The 19527-nt window shown below is 45.9% G+C and overlaps 1 protein-coding gene across 2 annotated transcripts in view; it reads left to right on the top strand.

Annotated features, from left to right (window-relative positions):
• The first annotated feature begins 366 nt into the window (after nt 1-366).
• The window catches only part of LOC147900405 (uncharacterized), a 45146-nt gene continuing 25985 nt past the window's right edge, over nt 367-19527 (top strand). For both annotated transcript variants that reach the window (XM_087376913.1, XM_087376912.1), the window contains exons 1-3: nt 367-1646; nt 12550-13077; nt 13302-13485. In XM_087376913.1, the coding sequence (XP_087233039.1) occupies nt 1373-1646; nt 12550-13077; nt 13302-13485 (986 nt within the window). In that variant the 5' untranslated portion in view covers nt 367-1372. The remainder of the gene's footprint in view (nt 1647-12549; nt 13078-13301; nt 13486-19527) is intronic.

Here is a 19527-nt window from a genome sequence, read left to right as displayed (position 1 = left end):
ATAACCGCTGAGGATTTGGGGGATACAATGTGGTAAAAAATGTGCATGTGAGATGGGAGGGATAATTCTGAGAGGAGATAGCCATAATTTTTCGGATCTGATACTCTTGATTGCATGTGGGTTGGAAAGCTTGATGATGGATTTATGGTATACCGAGCCTTAACCGAGGTGTAGTTGAACAAACGGAAGCAGCGTTTGGGTGGATGCAATGTGGTAAAAAAATGTGAATGTGATAATACGTATAATTCTGGAAAAAGTTTGTTATAATTTTGTGGATATAATAGTAAAGCTGACCATATGGATTTCCTACTTCCTTCATCGTATGTAGACAAAGGTGACTAGTATTATTATTTTGAGGATCCATCATCCATCAGCCCACAACAGGAAACGACGTCTCGATGTCATTCGGGCCACTTGTATAGACACTCGGCAGCTCAAGAGGTGTGAGATAGAGATAGAAATAGAGAACTGGGAGGCGAGGATCCCGGCAACGCGAGGGTGGCAGTGAAGGGCCGCTTTATTATGGATACGTAGGGGTGATCGAAGCGGTGGAACGGCAGCGGTGGCGGAGAGGCTTGAGGGGTGCATAATAGGGAAGGCTGAAGGGGGGGGGGGGAGGAGCGATAGACAGAGAGAGAAGAGAGAGGACGAGAGAGAGAGAGAGAGATAGAGAGAGAGAGGCGATCCACATGAGAAAGAGAGCTTGGTTGCGGAGATGGAGATTGGCTATGCGGATGTGAGCTAGTGTGCTGTGGGTATTTGAGTGCTTGTGGGCGAAGGGGAGAGAGAGAGAGAAAAAGAGAGAGAGCGAACGAGCTACTTGGGAGAAAGTAAGGTACGCGCGAGAGAGACAGCTTGAGAAGGTTTTGGCTATGGCGAAGAGAGAAAGAGAGCTTGAGAAGGTTTTGGCTATGGCGACGAGGGAGTATGAAGATACGCTATGCCGTTGTAATCCACAGCGTATTGTAATCGACAGTGTGCTGTAGATAGTGGAGCGCTTGCAGGGGATGATGGGCACTTCCAAAAAGTCCATCCCATCTCTCTCTCTTTCTGTATGAGCCCCAAATCCGTCCTTTCCTTAACTACCCTTCTTCTAGCTCGCCCGCATGCTCCCTACCATCTCTTTCAAGCCATCCCTTTCCTAGCTGCATTGCTTGTGCTGCCCTGCCCTCTCTGCCGGCATCTCACGCCAAATGAGGGTGATGATCTCCCGCGAAACACACTTCTAGCCAGAGAGAGAGAGAGAGAGAGAGAGAGAGAGAGCAATCGGTTTTTACGAAGGGTTTCGTACACAATACCGGTTGCACACTGCACACATCATCGGGTTGCTCACTCCTTGTCTGCAATGTGAGCCTGTGCCAGCTTCGTGGAAATGGATGCCATCACAATCTTAGGCAAGGACATGGCCCATAGTGAGATGCAGGTGCCGTCTGCCGATGCTGTCTCTACTGTTCCAATGACTCAGTCAGATGCAGTCGCTCAGCCACTGTTCCAGCTTCAGCCCGTGTACTCTATGACACATGGTCAGGTGATGACGGACGAGCAACTGGAGACACTGCGGCGGCAGATCTCTGTTTATGCGACCATTTGCCAGCAGCTTGTAGAGATGCACAAGGCCATCATGGCGCAGCAGAGCGCTATGCCAGGTGAGCTTTAGCTTTGGCTAGCGAGTCAGTCGAATGCGTGCTAATTTTTTGGTCGGTTGTTTAATGTTTGCACTAACATCGTGCACTATGTGGTCACGACTTAGATAGTCGAAATAGCATTAAATGAGGCCTCAAGTCGCTGCAGAACTAGCTAAGTATAAGTAAAAATAGCATGACTTAGGTAGTCTAAACTCAACTAGCCAATCAGGTGCACTCTTTTAATGGACGCTCTTGGCTGGACAAGTCCGCGCAGGACTCTGGTGTTAGTACTAAGTCGCTCGAATGACCAATTTGGTAATGTTGCCCAAACTTGATGCTGTATGGGATCGCTTCAAGATTACCATAAATTGCTCGTATGACACCACTTAACACACCCTGATTTCACCTGCTCCCGTGATCCATGCTGACCCAAACGGTGCTGTCGTTCTATGGAGAAATTGCACTAGCTGCCATCAAATCCACTGCACTTAACATCAACTCAAGTCCCAACATGATTTTTCTGCTATCCCATTGTTAAAATGATACAATTAATGGCTTCTACATTTATCAAAGCCCATTGAATATTGAAAGAAGGCTACGCCCATGTAGATATATACATTAAGTTCGGAACATACCGATTTGTATCACTTGGCCAGAGTAGTCGGATATTGCATATTTAGTTCTTCTGATTACATTCCATACATGTTTCATTCAAGGGAACACCCGTTGGCCTGGTCTCCTAAAGTTGTCACTCAACGACTGTGCTTTTGTATGATCCTTGACGTTTATCTTGCTTTCTATTCAGGAGGCAGTTCGAACCGTCTCTTTCTTTTGAAACTGAGCACAGAAGTTGCCAGATCTAAGCCAGTTCAATTGGCTTTCTAATTTTTAGTTTTGATGCTGGTTGCTTTTTTGGTTGAGTGAATTGGATGTTCAATAGATATGTTGAGAATCTTGTCTGATGTATATTTTCTTGGATATATAACTGGAAGTGTAATGCTTATTTTCATCATATTTCCAGTGTAAGTGGTGACTGTGTCTAGAGGCTCCCCTTCGAATTTGAAATCAACCTGTTTGTTACGAGTTTCAATCACCATTACTCTTGGCTATGTTGACCTGCATGCTAGAGTGTGTGCAAAAATTTCCTTGTGCTTCCAAGTGTGTTTGCATGTCTCTCTTGCTTTTTGCGAAGATGTTTTGCGTAAACAAGTAGTAATACGGCATACCCTGCAATCTGAACTACTCCTCTGTTGTGCATTTTCATCCAATCTTCCATTTCATCGATAAAGAGACCGAAAAGAGTTCATGAGAGGAGACAGCCTTCTTTGACCCCCTATGCCACTGCTTATGACAGCTTTCCGTGTTGAGCATAATCCGTCTACAAGTGGCTGTGCCAATACATTCTCGTATAGTTGATATATGGCCTATTTGAGTTCTTGGGGGACTTGGAGCATTTAAAGTCTTTCCCATAGCTTCGAGCGTGGCACTGTGCCGATATCTTTCTTGAAGTCTACAAAGCAACAAAAGACAGCTTCCTTCTTATGCTTATGTCAACAACTTGTCTGGGTCCCATAGCCCTTTCCCATTGAAGGGCTATGTTGAGGCTGTGAAGCTATCCATGGCCAAGGCTGAGGCTGAAGAGGCTATGGCTGATCTGTCCCCATGGGAGGAAGGATCCTGTAGAGGTACGGCATTTGCTGTTGAAGAGGCTGTTGTCACCAGTTGGGGCTTCTCCCAAGAAAATAAAGAATAATCTTTAACTTTGGTCAAAGAATGGTTAAGTTAATTAACCAAGAATAAGTTTTATTGTTTTACTTTTGCTTTGCATCGGTAAAAAGAGAACTGTGGGGACGCCCACAAGGGACTAGAAATAGTCCAAGAACTAGAATGCATGCATTAGACTAACCTTTAACGGGTTAAAGTGTTGAATGTTGTTTGTGGCAATGTGTAGGACCAAGGAAAGTGCAAAGAAGCCCTAGAATTAGGGGAAAAGTGCAAAAAGTAGGTCCTACCAAAGGCAAAAAGCATCTAGAAAGTGGGCACTTATATGGAGGAGGGCCCCAGCTAGGCAGACAAGCAGAAAAAGTAGTGCAATTCTCAAGAAAAGCCCTAAAAGCAGCAGAAAAAGCTAGAAAGCTTGGTTTTTGTATAAAAGTAGCTTTTAGGAAGAACAAAAGCATAAAATAGCTTTTAAAAAGCACTAAAGCTAGAAATAGCTTTCAGAAAGTAGGTTTAGCTTTTTGCTAGGCCAAGTTTATAAAAGAAGAGCCAAAGAGCTCAAGATCATTCAGTTTTGTACTCAGTTCATGCTCTTGTGAAGAGTCAGCTATACAAAGACTATTTTTCTATTGCAATAAAGACCTTCAGGGGGGGCCAGCCCTTCTTTCTGGCCCCTAGTGCTGTGTTCTTGCGTCTCTCTCTCATCTCCCAGCTACTCTACTTGTCAGCAATCATGTTTCAACAAGCTCTTCAAAGTTCCCACGCTTTGTTCAAGTTCCGGTTACAGATTCTAGTGCAGGAGCAAATTGCGATTTCTTCTACAGAGCCTGTCTTGGATTGCGTGCCAGATTCTTGAGCCCGAGAGTGTTTCCTTTGCTGCAATTTTGGTTTCTACGCGTGGATTGAAGCCCATAAGCGCTTGCAAGCCGTGCCCAGGAGCCCAGGAGGAATTTGTGATTGGTTTGAGGGTCGTTCTTTGGTTTAGTTACGGTTTCAGCTGCTGCTTTTGCTGCTACTGAAGCTACGAGGGCTTCTTGGGCTGTTGCTTCTACTGCGACTGTTGGAAGAACTATGTAGACTATTGCAGAGCTATCTTCTGCTGTTGCTGGGTGGACTGCATCTACTGTTACTGAAGCTTTTGCTGCTACTAGAGGTGTAGCAAACACTGGATGGGCTGCTGTTGCTTTAGGTAAGGCTATTGCTGAAGGAGGGGATGCTAGGATGCGTATTTATAGGGAGAGGGGTAGAACAGGGCCGACTCAGCCTGTGGCCTGCAGGTCACATGCCATAGACTGACCCAACTGGACAAACAGTCTGCCAACGTGCTCATGTGGGACCCGATTGCCCTATTGACTGTTGATTTGTTGACGTGGTCTTGATTGCGGCTGCAACGGTGTAGGTTATAGAAAGCGTAACCTTATCTTTTGACCAAACCCTAAATCGTTGGAGAGAACCTTCAATAGCCATGGTGAAACCAGCCTTCAGTTTCCTAAAGGCCAGTAAACCATAACTAATCTTGCATACATTTCAATTACAGCCACTACAATACTTATTACAGCCACTTATAAATAGATCCAACAAAGCCAAGCACATACTAAAACAATATTCAAGAGCTAGATTGCCCGTGAATGCAACATCAAATTGCCCCCAAAATCATTGGCGCCCCTTTCGGTATTTTTAAAATTTATTCAGAAGGCAAAGAATACAACAAGGACACTACCCTGCACTTATCCAGGATCAACCAACTGAATCTTATCCTGGCAGGCATTCAACAACCTTCAACACAAGCCAATCCCTGGCTTACAAAGGCATCCAGCCTCAATGCATAATTCCATAGCACAAGACATCCAAAAATCCAGCACATATCCACGTGCATAATCCATGGCCAAACTGGCAACCATAAGCAAGACAAATTCTCTGGCAAGCTGACATCCAAATCAGCAAATATTCTGCTCTAGGAATCCACATAAACAAACTAGGCACTGTCCAGCATCAATCCCTCTGGCACATAAAGTTTGCACACAACCCGGAGCTGTTTCGAACAACTAGCCTCAGCCACACAGCTCTACCAAGGCTATTACCCGTGCCAATCCTTTGCTGTCCAGCTGTGGCTATTATAGTGATTGGAATACAGAAGGAGATCCTCGATGTACAAACTGATAGTGAATTCCATACACTAAAACCTTGCTGTCCAAAGCTGACACACAGCCCTAGATCTAGCAACCAACTTGCAGGTTGAGAGAAAAGCATGGAGAACTCACCCTTGTACTTTGCTTCACTGGCAATTCCACTGTCCAAGCCAGTCATTGGCTACTACGTGCATCCAATTCCCGTACATACTAGCACCCAACTGCCAAGCAAGGCTAAGGCTCTGTGTCCAACTGTGAGTGGCATTGCGTTCCACAAGTCCCAGAAATGCTCAAGGGACCACAAGGCATGGAAGCAATCTCAACACTACCCCTCTGGCACCAATCTAGGCACACCCTTTGTGACTGGGTGTCTGTCAAGCCTGAGTGGCCAGGGGGGACACTTCAAACAACCAAAAGAGCAAGAACAAGCTCAAAAATGACAAATGAAGTCAAAAGGAGGGTTTGAACAAATGTACCTGCTGTCCATGGAAGAGGGGCGAGCTCTACCCTCGCACCTATCCTCCTTTGTCTAGGCTCCCAGCAAGCACAGATGACCCTCAATCGCAATGGAGTCAAAAGAACAGCAGCAAATGGCTCAAGACTACAATCATGTGATATGAAAGAACACAATGATGCCAACACCTGAAACTCAATGTCAAGCGTGAGATGACATGGCAGTGTGCGCTTGCCTCTGATGCGTGCGCTTGTCTACAGGTTTCTTTTTATTCTGTTTTGCTGATGCTAGCCATCGTATAGGCTAACATGTGAGCAGAAGAATGAACTAGAACAGCAAGAAAACTCGAGTGGAGAATATGGAAATTCACAAAGAGTCAGGGAAAAACTCTGCTGATGACTGCTGAGAAAAATGTGCGCTTGCCTCTGATGCCTGCGCTTGTCTACAGGTTTCTTTTTATTCTGTTTTGCTGATGCTAGCCATCGTATAGGCTAACATGTGAGCAGAAGAATGAACTAGAACAGCAAGAAAACTCAAGTGGAGAAGATGGAAATTTACAAAGAGTCAGGGAAAAACTCTGCTGATGACTGCTGAGAAAAACCTCCAAACATGATACGAACAAGAGGGCAAGGAGGGGGCCTATGTGTAGGGGGATCTCCCTAGCTAGTTGGCTTGCTTATGCAAACCGACTGACAGAGGCGTCCGGTCTAGTCAGGGTTACTGGACCTGGTTGGGTGGCCAAATGTGGTCCCCAACCCCAACTAATGAGGCAGCCAAATGCAGCCCTTCCAGCCTCTAAATCAGCCTCTAAACCAGCCTTGATGAAGCTTGAACTCGAGCAGGGAACCCTCGCATATGAGCCTTGGCTCGTTCCCTCCTAACTTGTGGATATACATTGAGAAAGGATGAATATCCTGTTAATGAAATCCCACCATGCAGAGGGTATCCTACAGTGGAAGACTGATAGATGAGCCTAGGAATTACACACGGAAGTGTTTCACTACAGAATCAAACTTCTTAACTTGTGTGTACTTCACAATCATATGTGTGTGCAAGCCAGTAAGTAGACAATGCATCCAAGTCAAACATAGAAGCACAATGATAATATTTCCGTCCGTCCAAAACAGGACACAGTACAAAAGAGATGTGGGCAGCAGACAAAGAGAGGATGTACTTGGCAGTGGGTAGCCAACTTGGAGGGTAGATCTGACATGGCAATGTCCAGAGGCAGTCCACATTGAGGAAGGGCAAGATTGCGCAGGGTTCCAGCAAGAAAGGACTGTCTGGACAGGGTGCTGATGTCAGCAAGGTTCCGGGCAGGTACAGCAGGCCATATGGCATTCTTGGAGCATCTCTAGGGTGCAGAAGGGGCCTGACATGGTGTGGAACAGAGGCAAGAAGAGGCACAGGATATGGAAGGCCTACGGGCTGGATTTGGGGCACACAACAGGGCTGGGACAGCCTGGGCCAGTGGCTGGATGCCACGTGGCTATGCGGGCCAACAAAAGCCTGCAAATGAGGGCCCATTAGGGAATTTATAGAGCCCCCCTCCAGTCAGCTGGTAGGGGGGATTCCAGTCGGCCCACTAGGGGCTGGCTGGTTGGCTACTTTGGAAGGGGCTCAGCCCCTATATAAGGGGGCCTTTGGGCCTCCATAAGGCATCACTTGGAGCAGCCATTCAAGGAGCAGAAAGGAGCAGCAGTGGACCTTCCTTGGGCCTATACTCAAGCAGTGAAGGAGGCACAGAGAAGCTGCATACTTAGCTCAGAAGGTGCTGCCCACCTAGGCTGACTACCCGGGCAGCAAGGTGGAAGGATCACTGGACAGAGAGTGCACATAAGCTCAGGGGAGCACGTGGGCTCAGAGATCTAGAGGTGCCAAGAAGATAGTAGGAGAGCTTTGGCAAGATCGGAGGACCACAGTGACTCCGCACCTTTGGGCCTCCATAAGGCATCACTTGGAGCAGCCATTCAAGGAGCAGAAAGGAGCAGCAGTGGACCTTCCTTGGGCATATACGCAAGCGGTGAAGAAGGCACAGAGAACTCAGAAGCTACATACTTAGCTCAGAAGGTGCTGCCCACCTAGGCTGACTACCCGGGCAGCAAGGTGGAAGGATCACTGGACAGAGAGTGTACATAAGCTAAGGGGAGCACGTGGGCTCAGAGATCTAGAGGTGCCAAGAAGATAGTAGGAGAGCTTTGGCAAGATCAGAGGACCACAGTGACTCCGCACCTAGAGTCGGGATCTTCATGGAACTACAGAAATCTGTGTGAATCATTTCTAGGGGATGCAAAGCCCGCCTGTCAGCCTACTTCTAAAAGGCCTCTCTGTGCTGCTTCCCTCAGATGCAGAACTACAAGTCCCTTGCTTGCTGCCAATATCAGGCAAGCCATCGACCATGTTCTCCCGAACATAACGCTGAAGCGCATCCACGTTCAAGTGACCATACTTGTAATGCCACAAGTCACTGATAGGGGTTGTTGTGATGGAAGATAGAACAATAAGCTTATACATGCCATTTTCCACCGAGCCATCACACACGTGACTGATCGCTTTGTCTCTGATAGCCACAAAATCTCATCGAATTCCACACGTGTGCTAAGCTTACACACCTCATGTGTTGAGAACAAATGAAAGCTCAGTGATGGTACAAACAATACCTTGGAGGAATGCTTTCCCCTCTTCCATTCAGAATAATCTTGAGCCTTCCCTCTTCACAGACTGGTATTGTGGAACTGTGGCCGATGAATATGTCGGCTTCAAGAAACAGTCGTGGAACTCTACCGAGATGGAGTCATGTGCCTAGAGGCATCAATATCAAGGATCTGGTCCCTTGTCTCACCAACTTTGAGGCGAACCCCCTCTCCTCTTGAGGAGGATGAAGAATCCATGAATCCATGACCTGCACATGAACAAATGCAGAGGTGACAGAATGGTTGCACGTACGTTTTGCCTTCGAGGCCTCTTTCTCTACATCAATCTTCTTCTTTGAGGATGTGGATGAAGGTGAGTTCCACTTACGGATGCCTTTTTTTTGTCCTTTGTTCTGCGGGGCAGGCAAAGCCTCCGCACCTCCTCCCTATGGAGGCCAGAGGGTTCTAGAAACGTTCCTTTTGATCAAGCACCATGGGCACAATCTCTTCCCACGTGAGAGTGTTCAACCTCCCATGGGTGATAAGAAAATTAGAACGTGGACTAGTGGGATGATAATGGGATAGCACCGTGATGGCCATGTCCTTTAAAAGATCTCCTTGCCTCATGTTGAAGTGCTTGTAGTTTGTTGATATGGTCCCGGTGGCAGACTTGGTGGGGTTCAACATTCTCATCTACACTTTGAGGTAGACTCGCTTCATTGGGAGAGTCTATTGTAGAGAGATTCAAGATGCTCCCAAATCCCTTTTTCCAGTGTCCTGTGCTTGATAGACCATTGTCCTTGCATCCTTCTACTCAAGGATTGTAAGGTTCAAGCAGATCTGGCTTGGTAACTCGTGCAAGGATAAGGTGGGCCATGTCATAAGATTGGAGGATGGACTGCATCATCATTCTCCAAACCCCGTAGTTGTTGCCATCCGACTGATGGTCAACACGAAAGGTGGATAGGACAGGGATTTTGACCGGTTTCTCAGCATATCAAACAAAGTCATCATCTGAGAGGGGTGGAGAACTAGCTCTGGTGATAGGGAGGGGGGTGATAAAGAAGAAGAGATAGAAGGTTGAGAAAAGAAGAGAAAGAAAGAAAGTTTATTAAAGTCTTCGGGAGACCGTGAAGGTCTATGAGACTAAAGATAACTGATACAATGAGCATAACGGTGGCGGTCTCAAAATGGGCCAGCCAACCGTTTCTACAAAAAAGAGGTTATGAAGGACGGTGTCTCTAGTCCTGATACAAAAAATATGTGTCTAACTCCAGATGATACAAAAAAGAAGGGGGGGGCACAAAAAAATGGGGCAGAGGGGGGAGATACAATATATATGTGCAGGTGGTGATCGTCAGAGACCAATCATAGAGGCTGAAAGAGAATGTGGGAAGAGAGAAGGAGGCTGAAAGAGAATGTGGGAAGAGAGAAGAGCCTGCTGTGATACTTGCTTTCTGCAACACCTTCTCCAAGGAATCACCTTGCTGTCCGTGTTTTACAACACCTTCTCCAAGCCATGTAGGCAGTCTTTGCAGATGCCCATGACAGCCTCCCAATGCGTAAGTCTAGATGGCTGCCCTCAGGGAAAATAGGACATTGCATATGCTTGATAATCGGGTAGTTTGTTGAAAGAAGTTTTGAGTGTTAACCCAAAAGTGCTGCTGGGGTCTGGCTACTTCTTAAATTGGATTTAGGCTCCCATAGCGAGATACATAAGAAGAAATTGGTCATGATCGTGTTCTTGTCTGGGATCAACTCTCCAGAATGGTCCCAAGCATTGAAACTTGGTAGGAAAAATCGTCTAGAATGGGTATGGCTTGCAAATTCAACGGCAGTTGGCCTCCTATCCCTACTTAAGAACTGATGTTTAACTAATATGCTCAAGGAAAGAGGGCATAACTTGCCTTGCCAAGCTATGAATTCTAATATGTTTGCTCGTTGAAGCCGCCCGTTAGGAATGGATGTCATCACCCATTTGCCATGGGTGTATTCTATTAACCCTGAACGGGAGCTGTCTTGCAAGCAAGGTCATTGTCCCACCTCATCCACTGAACATAGAATGACTGGTTCCCGTCAAGTATCTGGAACTTAGTGCTCCTTAAGTGCTTCCCATTTGTATCCTTTTTTCAATTTAAACTTATTTGTGCTAAAATATTTAACCACTGGCTAGAATAATGAGTGACTATTCCAGGGCCAATTTGACTTCTTCTTCAAAGGGTGGACCCGTGCACCTTCTTTGGGCATCCCTCTTTGCAGGTTGTCCCTAAGAGGACCTATAACCTCAAGACTTGCTACCTTATAGCTTGTGTTGGTATTTATTCATGCATTTCAGGATAGTGGCACAAACCCCAAAAGCTAGACCTAATGTGAATGCACTAGGTTAGGCTATCTAGCGACCCTGAGTTATAGGCAGTCGGAGAGACATGTGGGCAGAGGTGTGCGCTGGTGGTATCTACCAATCATCTCGATTGTATCACAAGTCCTAACCCAAATAGTATGGGCCCACCTTACCAGAACGGGTCACTTAAACCATGGTGATTTTGGGTTGGGCCTCTGTCAACTAACTCCAAGCTTCTCACCCCAAAGGGGTGGAGAGTGCGCCCCTGACCCCACATAAATGCATATGTTTGATGCAATAGGGGGGGGGGGGGTGAAGAAATTAAATAAAAATAATAATTAATCACTTCAAAGAAAAGGACTTCTTGTTCTGCACCATGACAGGTCACAAACTGGAGCTATTGCCCCCACGTGATCCATCACCAGGCTGCACTGTGCTACACAAATATTTAGGCAGTAGTGTAGTCAACAATCTTTCAAACACTGTCCTCTGGAAAACTTGAGGATATTTGCCTAGAAAGAGGGGTCTTCTAGCTCACCAGGTAAGCATAGGATTCCATCTTGATGTTGAGCCATGCGATCGTTAACCTTGTAAACACATAGTTGATGCATCTCCCCTGTGAGATCAATAAGAGCAAGCACTGCTAGATTACAAGCAATGGGAGTGTCATCTCTTGAACTCCCACCATTGGTCTTTCTTATTTTATGTAGGCTTCTTCCTAACCTCTGCTAGGTGCATAGAGATTACAAGTATTTTCCTTGATTATTCTGATGACATACAGAACTAATATTTAATTTGTCTTAAGTAGTCATCTGTTACATGCTTCAACACTGTGGTTCCAATGCAATTTCAATTTGAATGTTGAACTTGCATTAAGGGACATATTACCTCCTCAACTTTCTTGGTGTGTGGATATTTTGGAATAAAATGGCGGTTTTATTTTGTGCATGTTCAATCTTGGATCTGTGTATTGCAGGACTGTGGCTTTCAAGAGCCAACTGTACTAGGAAACCTTGTCAGTCGTTGAGAGGAAGTGATTATCTAGGACCTGAACACACCCACACGCACACCTACACACAAGCGTATGCGTGCACACATACACGTGTGCGTGCGGGGTACGCACGTGGCTGTGTGTGTGTGCTCGAGCATGTAGGTACACATAAACAAAGATGAGCGCACACATGAAATGGATGGGGTGTTTTCAAGGCTAGTCTATTTTTTGGAATGCAAACTCTGAATTTTTTTATTTTCAGACCTTTCAAATGAGGGCAGTGATTTGCATGATATTAAGCCGTTAAGCAGTGTATTGATGTAGTTTGTTTTGGTTCGTTGTTTCACAACCCTTCATTGCTTTACCAGATTCTTGATATTTTGACCCAAAAAGCAGCTTATGCACAGCAGTGAGGAGAGCGTAAGCATTTCTTTGCTTACCAAGAACTTTTTTGTTTTGCATCCTCCTTCTCCCCTGATCCTTCCTTGCCCCTTCTCTCTGCCACCTCTCCCTTTTTTCATGTTTTCCAGTAATTCTTGCCACAAAGATCGGGCGTATTCTAGTCCTAAGAAAGTGAAATGCCAAGGATCAGGATCATTCAATTGTCATGATTAGAAATTGACATTGATCAAAGTCATGTGTGGGGATCACTTGCAGGTTTCAGGTTGGGCCAACCAATCCCCTATGACCCTTCTATTCCATCAAGTGGGCAAAAATTCACATCCAGGCAGAGGTGGACGCCAAGTCAAACCCAACTGCAAATCCTTGAGAAACTCTTTGAACAGGGTAGTGGCACTCCAAACAAGCAGAGGATAAAAGAGATCACAATGGAGTTGAGCCAGCATGGTCCAATCTCAGAAACAAATGTTTACAATTGGTTTCAAAATCGAAGAGCCAGGACAAAAAGAAAACAGCAGCTTGGTGGTTTGAATAATGGGGAATCTGAGCTGGATACAGATGTTGACTCTCCAGAAGAGAAGAGGGGTAAGATGGAGAGAGATCTCTCTAATGACAGCTATGGGGCTGGTCAAACTGAAATGAATTTTCAAAATTATGATAGCACTGAACATCAACAATTTGATGCACAAAAGGGGCTGCAAGCATCTCAGATCCATCTACCAGTGGATAATTCTGCAGTTTGTTTCAACAGACCTGTTCTTGACGGGCATGGATATACACCTGGAAGTAAGTTTATAATTGTAATAATTAAGGTTGTGTTTTTCTTTGAAGGGGGTGGGGGTACAACTCGCTCTTCTTTTACTGATATTTTCAACGAATGGAAATAATTCCTTTGGAAGGGAAAAAGGTGTAAGCACTTTCAATTACAGTCTAAAGATGGTTGCAATATCAGATGCCTGCCTGACTTTGTTGTGAACAATCGAGTGTAATCAATCTATTTTTCTTGACAGACCTCTTAGGAGCAGGCCTTCTAGTAGATTGCAAATCATGGGATGTCCCTGGACTCATGCTTGACATCAAGTCTGATCACGTGGGAACCTCAGCCTCAATGTCTCAAGGACAAACCCTAATGAACAGAGGAGCAGGAGAGTCTCTGAAGCTATTGCACAATGTAGAGAACTATAATCTCACAGAGTAAGTTCATTTACCTTCCTGTTTACAAATATTATAAGTTGATGTTCTTTAATCTGACCTAGCTCCTTGTTTGTGGTGAATACTGTTTAGTTTCAGGCTACAATAATTCAATGTCTGATTGTTCTATTGCGAGACACCCAATGTTTTTTTCCATTCCAAGAGTTCCTACTTCTACCCTAATTTTGAATGGCTTTCGTACACCCTCCCAAAGAAGCCTGTTTCATGGGACTGCTTATGAATGCTCCGTCCTATACACAAGTCTCCCCTCTTCGTCACCCAAGGCTGAGTGCAATCTCCATGAGAACTGGCTCCATGAAGGGGCTGCTTGATTTGACGAATGGGGAAGTGAGGGCTGCACTTATATAGGCTGGAATCCTTAATAAGTCCACCAGGCCAGTGGCTTTTGCATTCAATATTGCTGCACATACATAGGCTGAAATCCTTAATAAAGTCAGCCAGGCCAGTGGCATCTTCAGCATTCAATGTTCGGCGTGGATTACGTAAGTCAAAGATCAACCTCGACAGAAAAGCCAACACATTGACTTTTGACGAAAAAGTGAACGCTGACTTTTGTCCTCATCTAGTTATGTCCTTGTTCCCATGTGTTGATGGTGCATGTGACATCCCCTTCTGCTGAAGGTGTGACTAGGCCCTAGGGTTTGATCGACTCAATCTTGTCTGTTGGAGATTCCTGAATACGCCTTGCTCTTTTGCTTGAACATTCTTCAAGAGTCCTAAGCAATCTTGTCTTTTTCTTTGGAGCTGGTAGGAGCCATTGGCCTTGGAATCTTTCTGCTTCTGAAGATTCAGCTGCTGTTGCCTTACTATGGATGAAGGGATTCATTCATCTTTGGAAGTCATGCAAAAGATTAAAAAAAGAACCTTTGATGCTATGCTTGGAAAGTGATACAAGATCAGCTGCCCGCGATGGCGCTGGCAAGAAAGAGAAACTGTGCTCTGCAGCTGGAAGGTGCCAGCGGCCAGTGTGCTGGACTATACAAACAGCGGATTCTTTGATCTGTGAGGATATAGAAAATATTTTCAGGCTAGGCAAGCTTTGCAGAAACAATGCCTAGGCTCCGTGGTCTTGCTGGAGCCCTCATCACCTTGCTCCCAAATTGAGCGATCAAGCCAGATATTGATGAGAGTGGCACCAAGGTTGAATCTATTGTCCCCCACTCACTAGGCTGCAATGTGCAACCCTGATATGCCATGTAGTGGTGCTGGCATTGTTTCGAGCCATTGTCTTCTGGCAAATGAGGGAGGTTCACCTTGGGAACTAATGACATCCTAATTTTATTGGTGCGCGATTGTCTCCTCCCTCACCAGGTGAATGGAGAATATTGGCCTCGATTTGGAAGGCATGCCACATCTTTGTGAGCAAAGCTACTATTCCTCAAGTGAACATTCACGATATGCTTTGAAACGGTGAGATGATCTTGAGCGAACACTTCCATATGCCTTGAGCCAAGGGGAGCCTTCATAAGTTGCGTGACCTGAGCTCTGATCATGCAACAGTGACATGCCATCTCTCCTTTATATAGATAGCCCTCTATGTGCCATTAGTTTAAGGATCTTCAGTCGTCTATGGGCAGTCCGAATCTATAACCAAAACCTGAAGATGACTGTGTGCAATACATGCTGCTCAAGCCAATGCCTCTCTTGCGAGGGGGTCCAAGGAGAGGTCGCTAGCGTAACCGATGTGGTGATCTCACGTGGCATGCTGAAATTTTTAAGAGGCCCATCACACAGACAACCTGCCAACCGATGCAAACTGGTTAGTTGTGAAATTATTTCAGAATAGTAATTATAGGTGAGCTGATCAAGGATCAGATTGTCAATTATAATACTAATAGGTGAGGCCTGTAAAACTAAACATTAACTTCTGACACATTGTACTTTAAATGCTCAGTTTTTATATCCTGCGGCCCAAGCATTTCTGTGCACCATTCAAACTTCTTGCCATCCCATGGCTTTATGAAGATATCAACTACCCTACTGATTTGTGGTGCATTTGAGATCCAGTTGGGTTGCCTAATTTTCTGTAGTAAAAACACATCGTGCTATACTGGCTAGTAGGAAAGAAAAGTTTATTAAAGTCTTCGGAAGACCGATGGGTCTATGAGACTGTGAAACCCTGGTACAATCAAGCTGTGAGGGTGGAGCTACTAAACGAGCATCCACACCAATGTATAATGTAAAAATAATGCAGAATGATAGTTCTAAGTACTAAGTACAACATAGTCATGCTGGTGATCGAACTTCAAATCTGTCACATCATCATCATCATCCTCATCAGGACATCAAAGGTGGATGAGGTACTGGAGATAGGAAATCGACGATAGAGTGCTGTCGGCCACTCGAGGGTGCGGTCCTATGACGTCTCTTGGTCATAGCTCTACGCCTAACAAGGGCTACAATAACCCTTGTTAGACGGGGTCCGATGGTGAACATGGAGGCGATATCCCCGAGTGTAATCTGTGCGTCTACCCTTTGTTTGAGTTGTCGAGTCACCGGCTCTAAGTCCCGATCATGTCAAGGTCTCATCTTGGGGGGGTCCAGGAGATCTGGCTGAAAGAACTCCGTTGATAAGGAAGACAACGAGGAATTATGTACTTCACCACGTCAGATAGCTGAGACTTCATAGGGATCAGCTGCAATGTGGGCTCGTAGATGAGCTTATGAACCAGGTTCCAGAGCAGATATCCAAAGCACACAAATAACAAGTCAATCTCCCACACAATCTGACTAGAACACACACACAAGAACACACAGACTCTTTGAAAGAGGGGAAAGAAGGCTTTGACTTGTTGTAGCTCTATGTCAACCAAGAGTTGTTCATACACACAGTCGTTCCTTGTACGACAGATCAACCACACATGATGTATCTACAACACCTCCTTCCAGCAGCTTGTATAAGTAAAACAGCGCGTACTTATGCTTCTCGTACGGAATCCTCATGCACAAAGAACCCCCAAGAATGCTAATCCGTCGAGTCATCCCCTCCACCTATAGATTCATGAAACCTCAACGATCGAAGTCCCTATCATGACTTCCGTTCAGTCACTATTGCATCTGCACACAAGCTGTACATCATACTCAGAATTGTAAGCAGCCACATCACAAGTGCTTCCAGCAGCGACAACTCAAAATTTGTCATCTGTTCCAGCTAAGCTCCCCCACGCAGCCTGCACACTTGTGCATGATTAAAGGTAACAAACCCACAGCCCAAAAAAATAAGCGACTCGTACTTCATGTCAATCAGCCCGTTAGCTTTCCGCTCAGCTAATCGTGAGCCTGTCTCTTCTCTTCCATACTACAGCTCTCCACTCAGCTAACAGCCCATCAGCCCTGTGCTATTTTTTTTCAGATCATCACACCCCGTTGACAGCCCGTACACAGCCCAATCGCTCTCTCAGATCGTCACAGCCCTCTACACCCTGACGCACTGCTCTTGTACAACAATTTGGAGCCCGTGAACCATCTGTTCATCGACCAGCAGATCCTCTCCTCTCTCCTTCGCTTTCTTCCCCCCAACCTGATCTCTTCCACTCATCCACGTTCTCCAGAACTCTCCAGTAGTCGCCATCCCACGTATCAGCCCACTCGTCAGCCAGAGCATCCCCAATCCTTGATCACGTAGCCACCTTGCATGCATACATTCCCTTCCAGATTTTCCAGCCACATCATCATGTAGAATTTACCACTCTTCCATTAAAAAAATGCAAATATCCCCCAAGGCACATTAAATGCACATTTTGGACCTTTGGTCACACAATTCCCACACACATTAGCATGCACATTAAGACTTGCATGCACCCCCGTACACACACATGAAAAGCCCCTTGACATGGACACCAGAACATATAAAATTCCTGTAACAGGCAAGTGCACATTGATTTACGAAAATAAAATAAAAAAACCCGTCATGACTTGATTTTCATGACCCCAAAAACATTTCACTTCACCACACACTGGACACCCTTCCTCTAGAATTCTGGTACAACCACATCGCATTTCATCATTTCCCATGAAGTCCTTGCAAAACATACTTTCTTGTCTCAAAAAACTATACATCAGTCCATCATGCTTGTGAAAGAAAAATTCACAAATGCCAAAAGCCCACACCTACCCTAGATGTGTATAACTATGTGCCTACCCACAGCTATATACAGTGCTAAAAAACTTGATACAGGTTTTGTCCTATCATTTTGCCCATCCCCAAGTCTGCAGACATTCATGTCTTGCAGATAGGGTTATATAAGATTTGCATTTCTTCAGAGATATCCTCATCCATGAGGTCTTCCGGCTTGTCTGGTTTCATCACAATAGGTCCACAGCTGCCCATACTCATGATCCTATGAAAGTATTTCTTTAGTCTGAAGCCATTGACTCTATTCTTATGCTGCTGACCATCCAAATCCTCAAGTCGATATGAGCCATTTTTGAATTTCTTCGTCACACGAAAAGGTCCATCCCATTTGGTCACAAATTTCTTCTTGAAGGTAGAATCCAGACTACTGTTGTATCTCAAAACTAGATCACCCTCCTCGATTTTCTTATCCCTGAATTTCCTGTTTGCTCTCTTCTGATTCTCCTCTTGAATTAAAGCATAATGTTCCACCGCCTTTTGTCTGTCTAGTTGTGCTTCCTGCAAATCCAATAACCGGTTCTGGAAAGTAGAATTTGAATCCTTGTTTATCTTCATTAACATCTGTAATGCAGGAATTTCTACTTCCAAGGGTAATAGAGCTTCTTTCCCGTAAACAAGATTAAATGGTGAAAACTGGGTGCCTTCTACTGCAACTCTGTAAGCCCATAAAGCCCAGTGCAAAGCAAGGTCCCACTCCTTCTCATGTGTTCTCATGATCTTTCCCATGATATTAGTGTTGGGGTAAAGGCACTGGCCACCCTATGTAAATAGTACTTTATGTTGTACTTTAGTGTAGGACACTTAAGTACACTAAGTACACATTTGTATTTCGATGTACTTAAGGGTTACTACCTTATCCATAATATATATATGTGTGTACTTGGGGAGGTACCACTCACTCATTGTGATTATCCCCACTATTGTGTGTGCAGTGAGTCTCTCTACTCCCTACTCTATCTCCCTCACACTCTATCAACTGGTATCAGAGCCAACGGGCTCTCTCCCTCCGCCTCCACTCCCATCTCTCCCTAGCCTACCTCTACCGTACGGACAAGTCCGTACGGCCGTACGTCGTCCGTACAGCCGTACGGACGGATCGCGAAGGTCGTCTGCAAGCGCGGGTTTGTACGGACGAGTCGCGAGGGCGCAGGCTGCAACGGCGAGGACGCGGGCGTGGTAGCGCGGCTGCACGGCGAGGACGCTGGTGTGGTAGCGCGGCTGCAAGGCCAGGGCGCGGGCGTGCAACTGCAAGAGCGTAGGCAACGCGCAAGGCGCGTCTGCAAGGCGCAGCTGTAAGGCGCAGGCCACGGCTGTATCGGCGTGGCCAGGACTGTAGGTCGCAGGCCACGGCTGCATCGGCGTGGCCAGGACACGCAAAGGCGTGGCTGCAGCGGCGGCTGCAAGAGCGTGAACGACGCGGCTGCATCGGTGCGGCTGCCAGGGCGCAGGGCGTGGCTACACGTCGCTGGTTTCACGTCTCACAGGCCTTGTGAGTTCAAGTCGTGCATCCATCTCGTCAACGGATCCTTCACCCTGCTCTTAAATAGACGACCTGCTGCACGCTCATCGTTCTGTTCACTGAAGCAATACGCTGGAGCTTGCCACCTACCTTGGCCAACAAGAGGTCGGTGGATTCACTTGTAACGTGTGGACCAAGGCGGACTTCATCGTCTATTGAGAGGACACCGAAAACAAGCAGGCCTGTGAAGTGGGTTTTCTCCTCCGGGATGACTGCTCATGTGATGACTTTTGAAGTGGGAGCTGTTCTTGAAGACAGTCAGTGACTAGTACACCGTACAAGTACAGCCAGCAGGCAGGGTACCGTGCAAAGGTACGCAAGGTGTTCTATTTGGGGCAGGGCTTTCACTCGCACTGAGGCTTAGCTTATG

This window comes from Dipteris shenzhenensis, chromosome 7, assembly GCF_047967505.1.
Source record: "Dipteris shenzhenensis isolate YYH24624 ecotype China chromosome 7, Dip_SZ_1.0, whole genome shotgun sequence".
Classification (NCBI taxonomy): Eukaryota; Viridiplantae; Streptophyta; class Polypodiopsida; order Gleicheniales; family Dipteridaceae; genus Dipteris; species Dipteris shenzhenensis.
The sequence above is the reverse complement of the archived record's forward strand: the minus strand, read 5'-3'. Positions and strand labels throughout refer to the sequence as shown.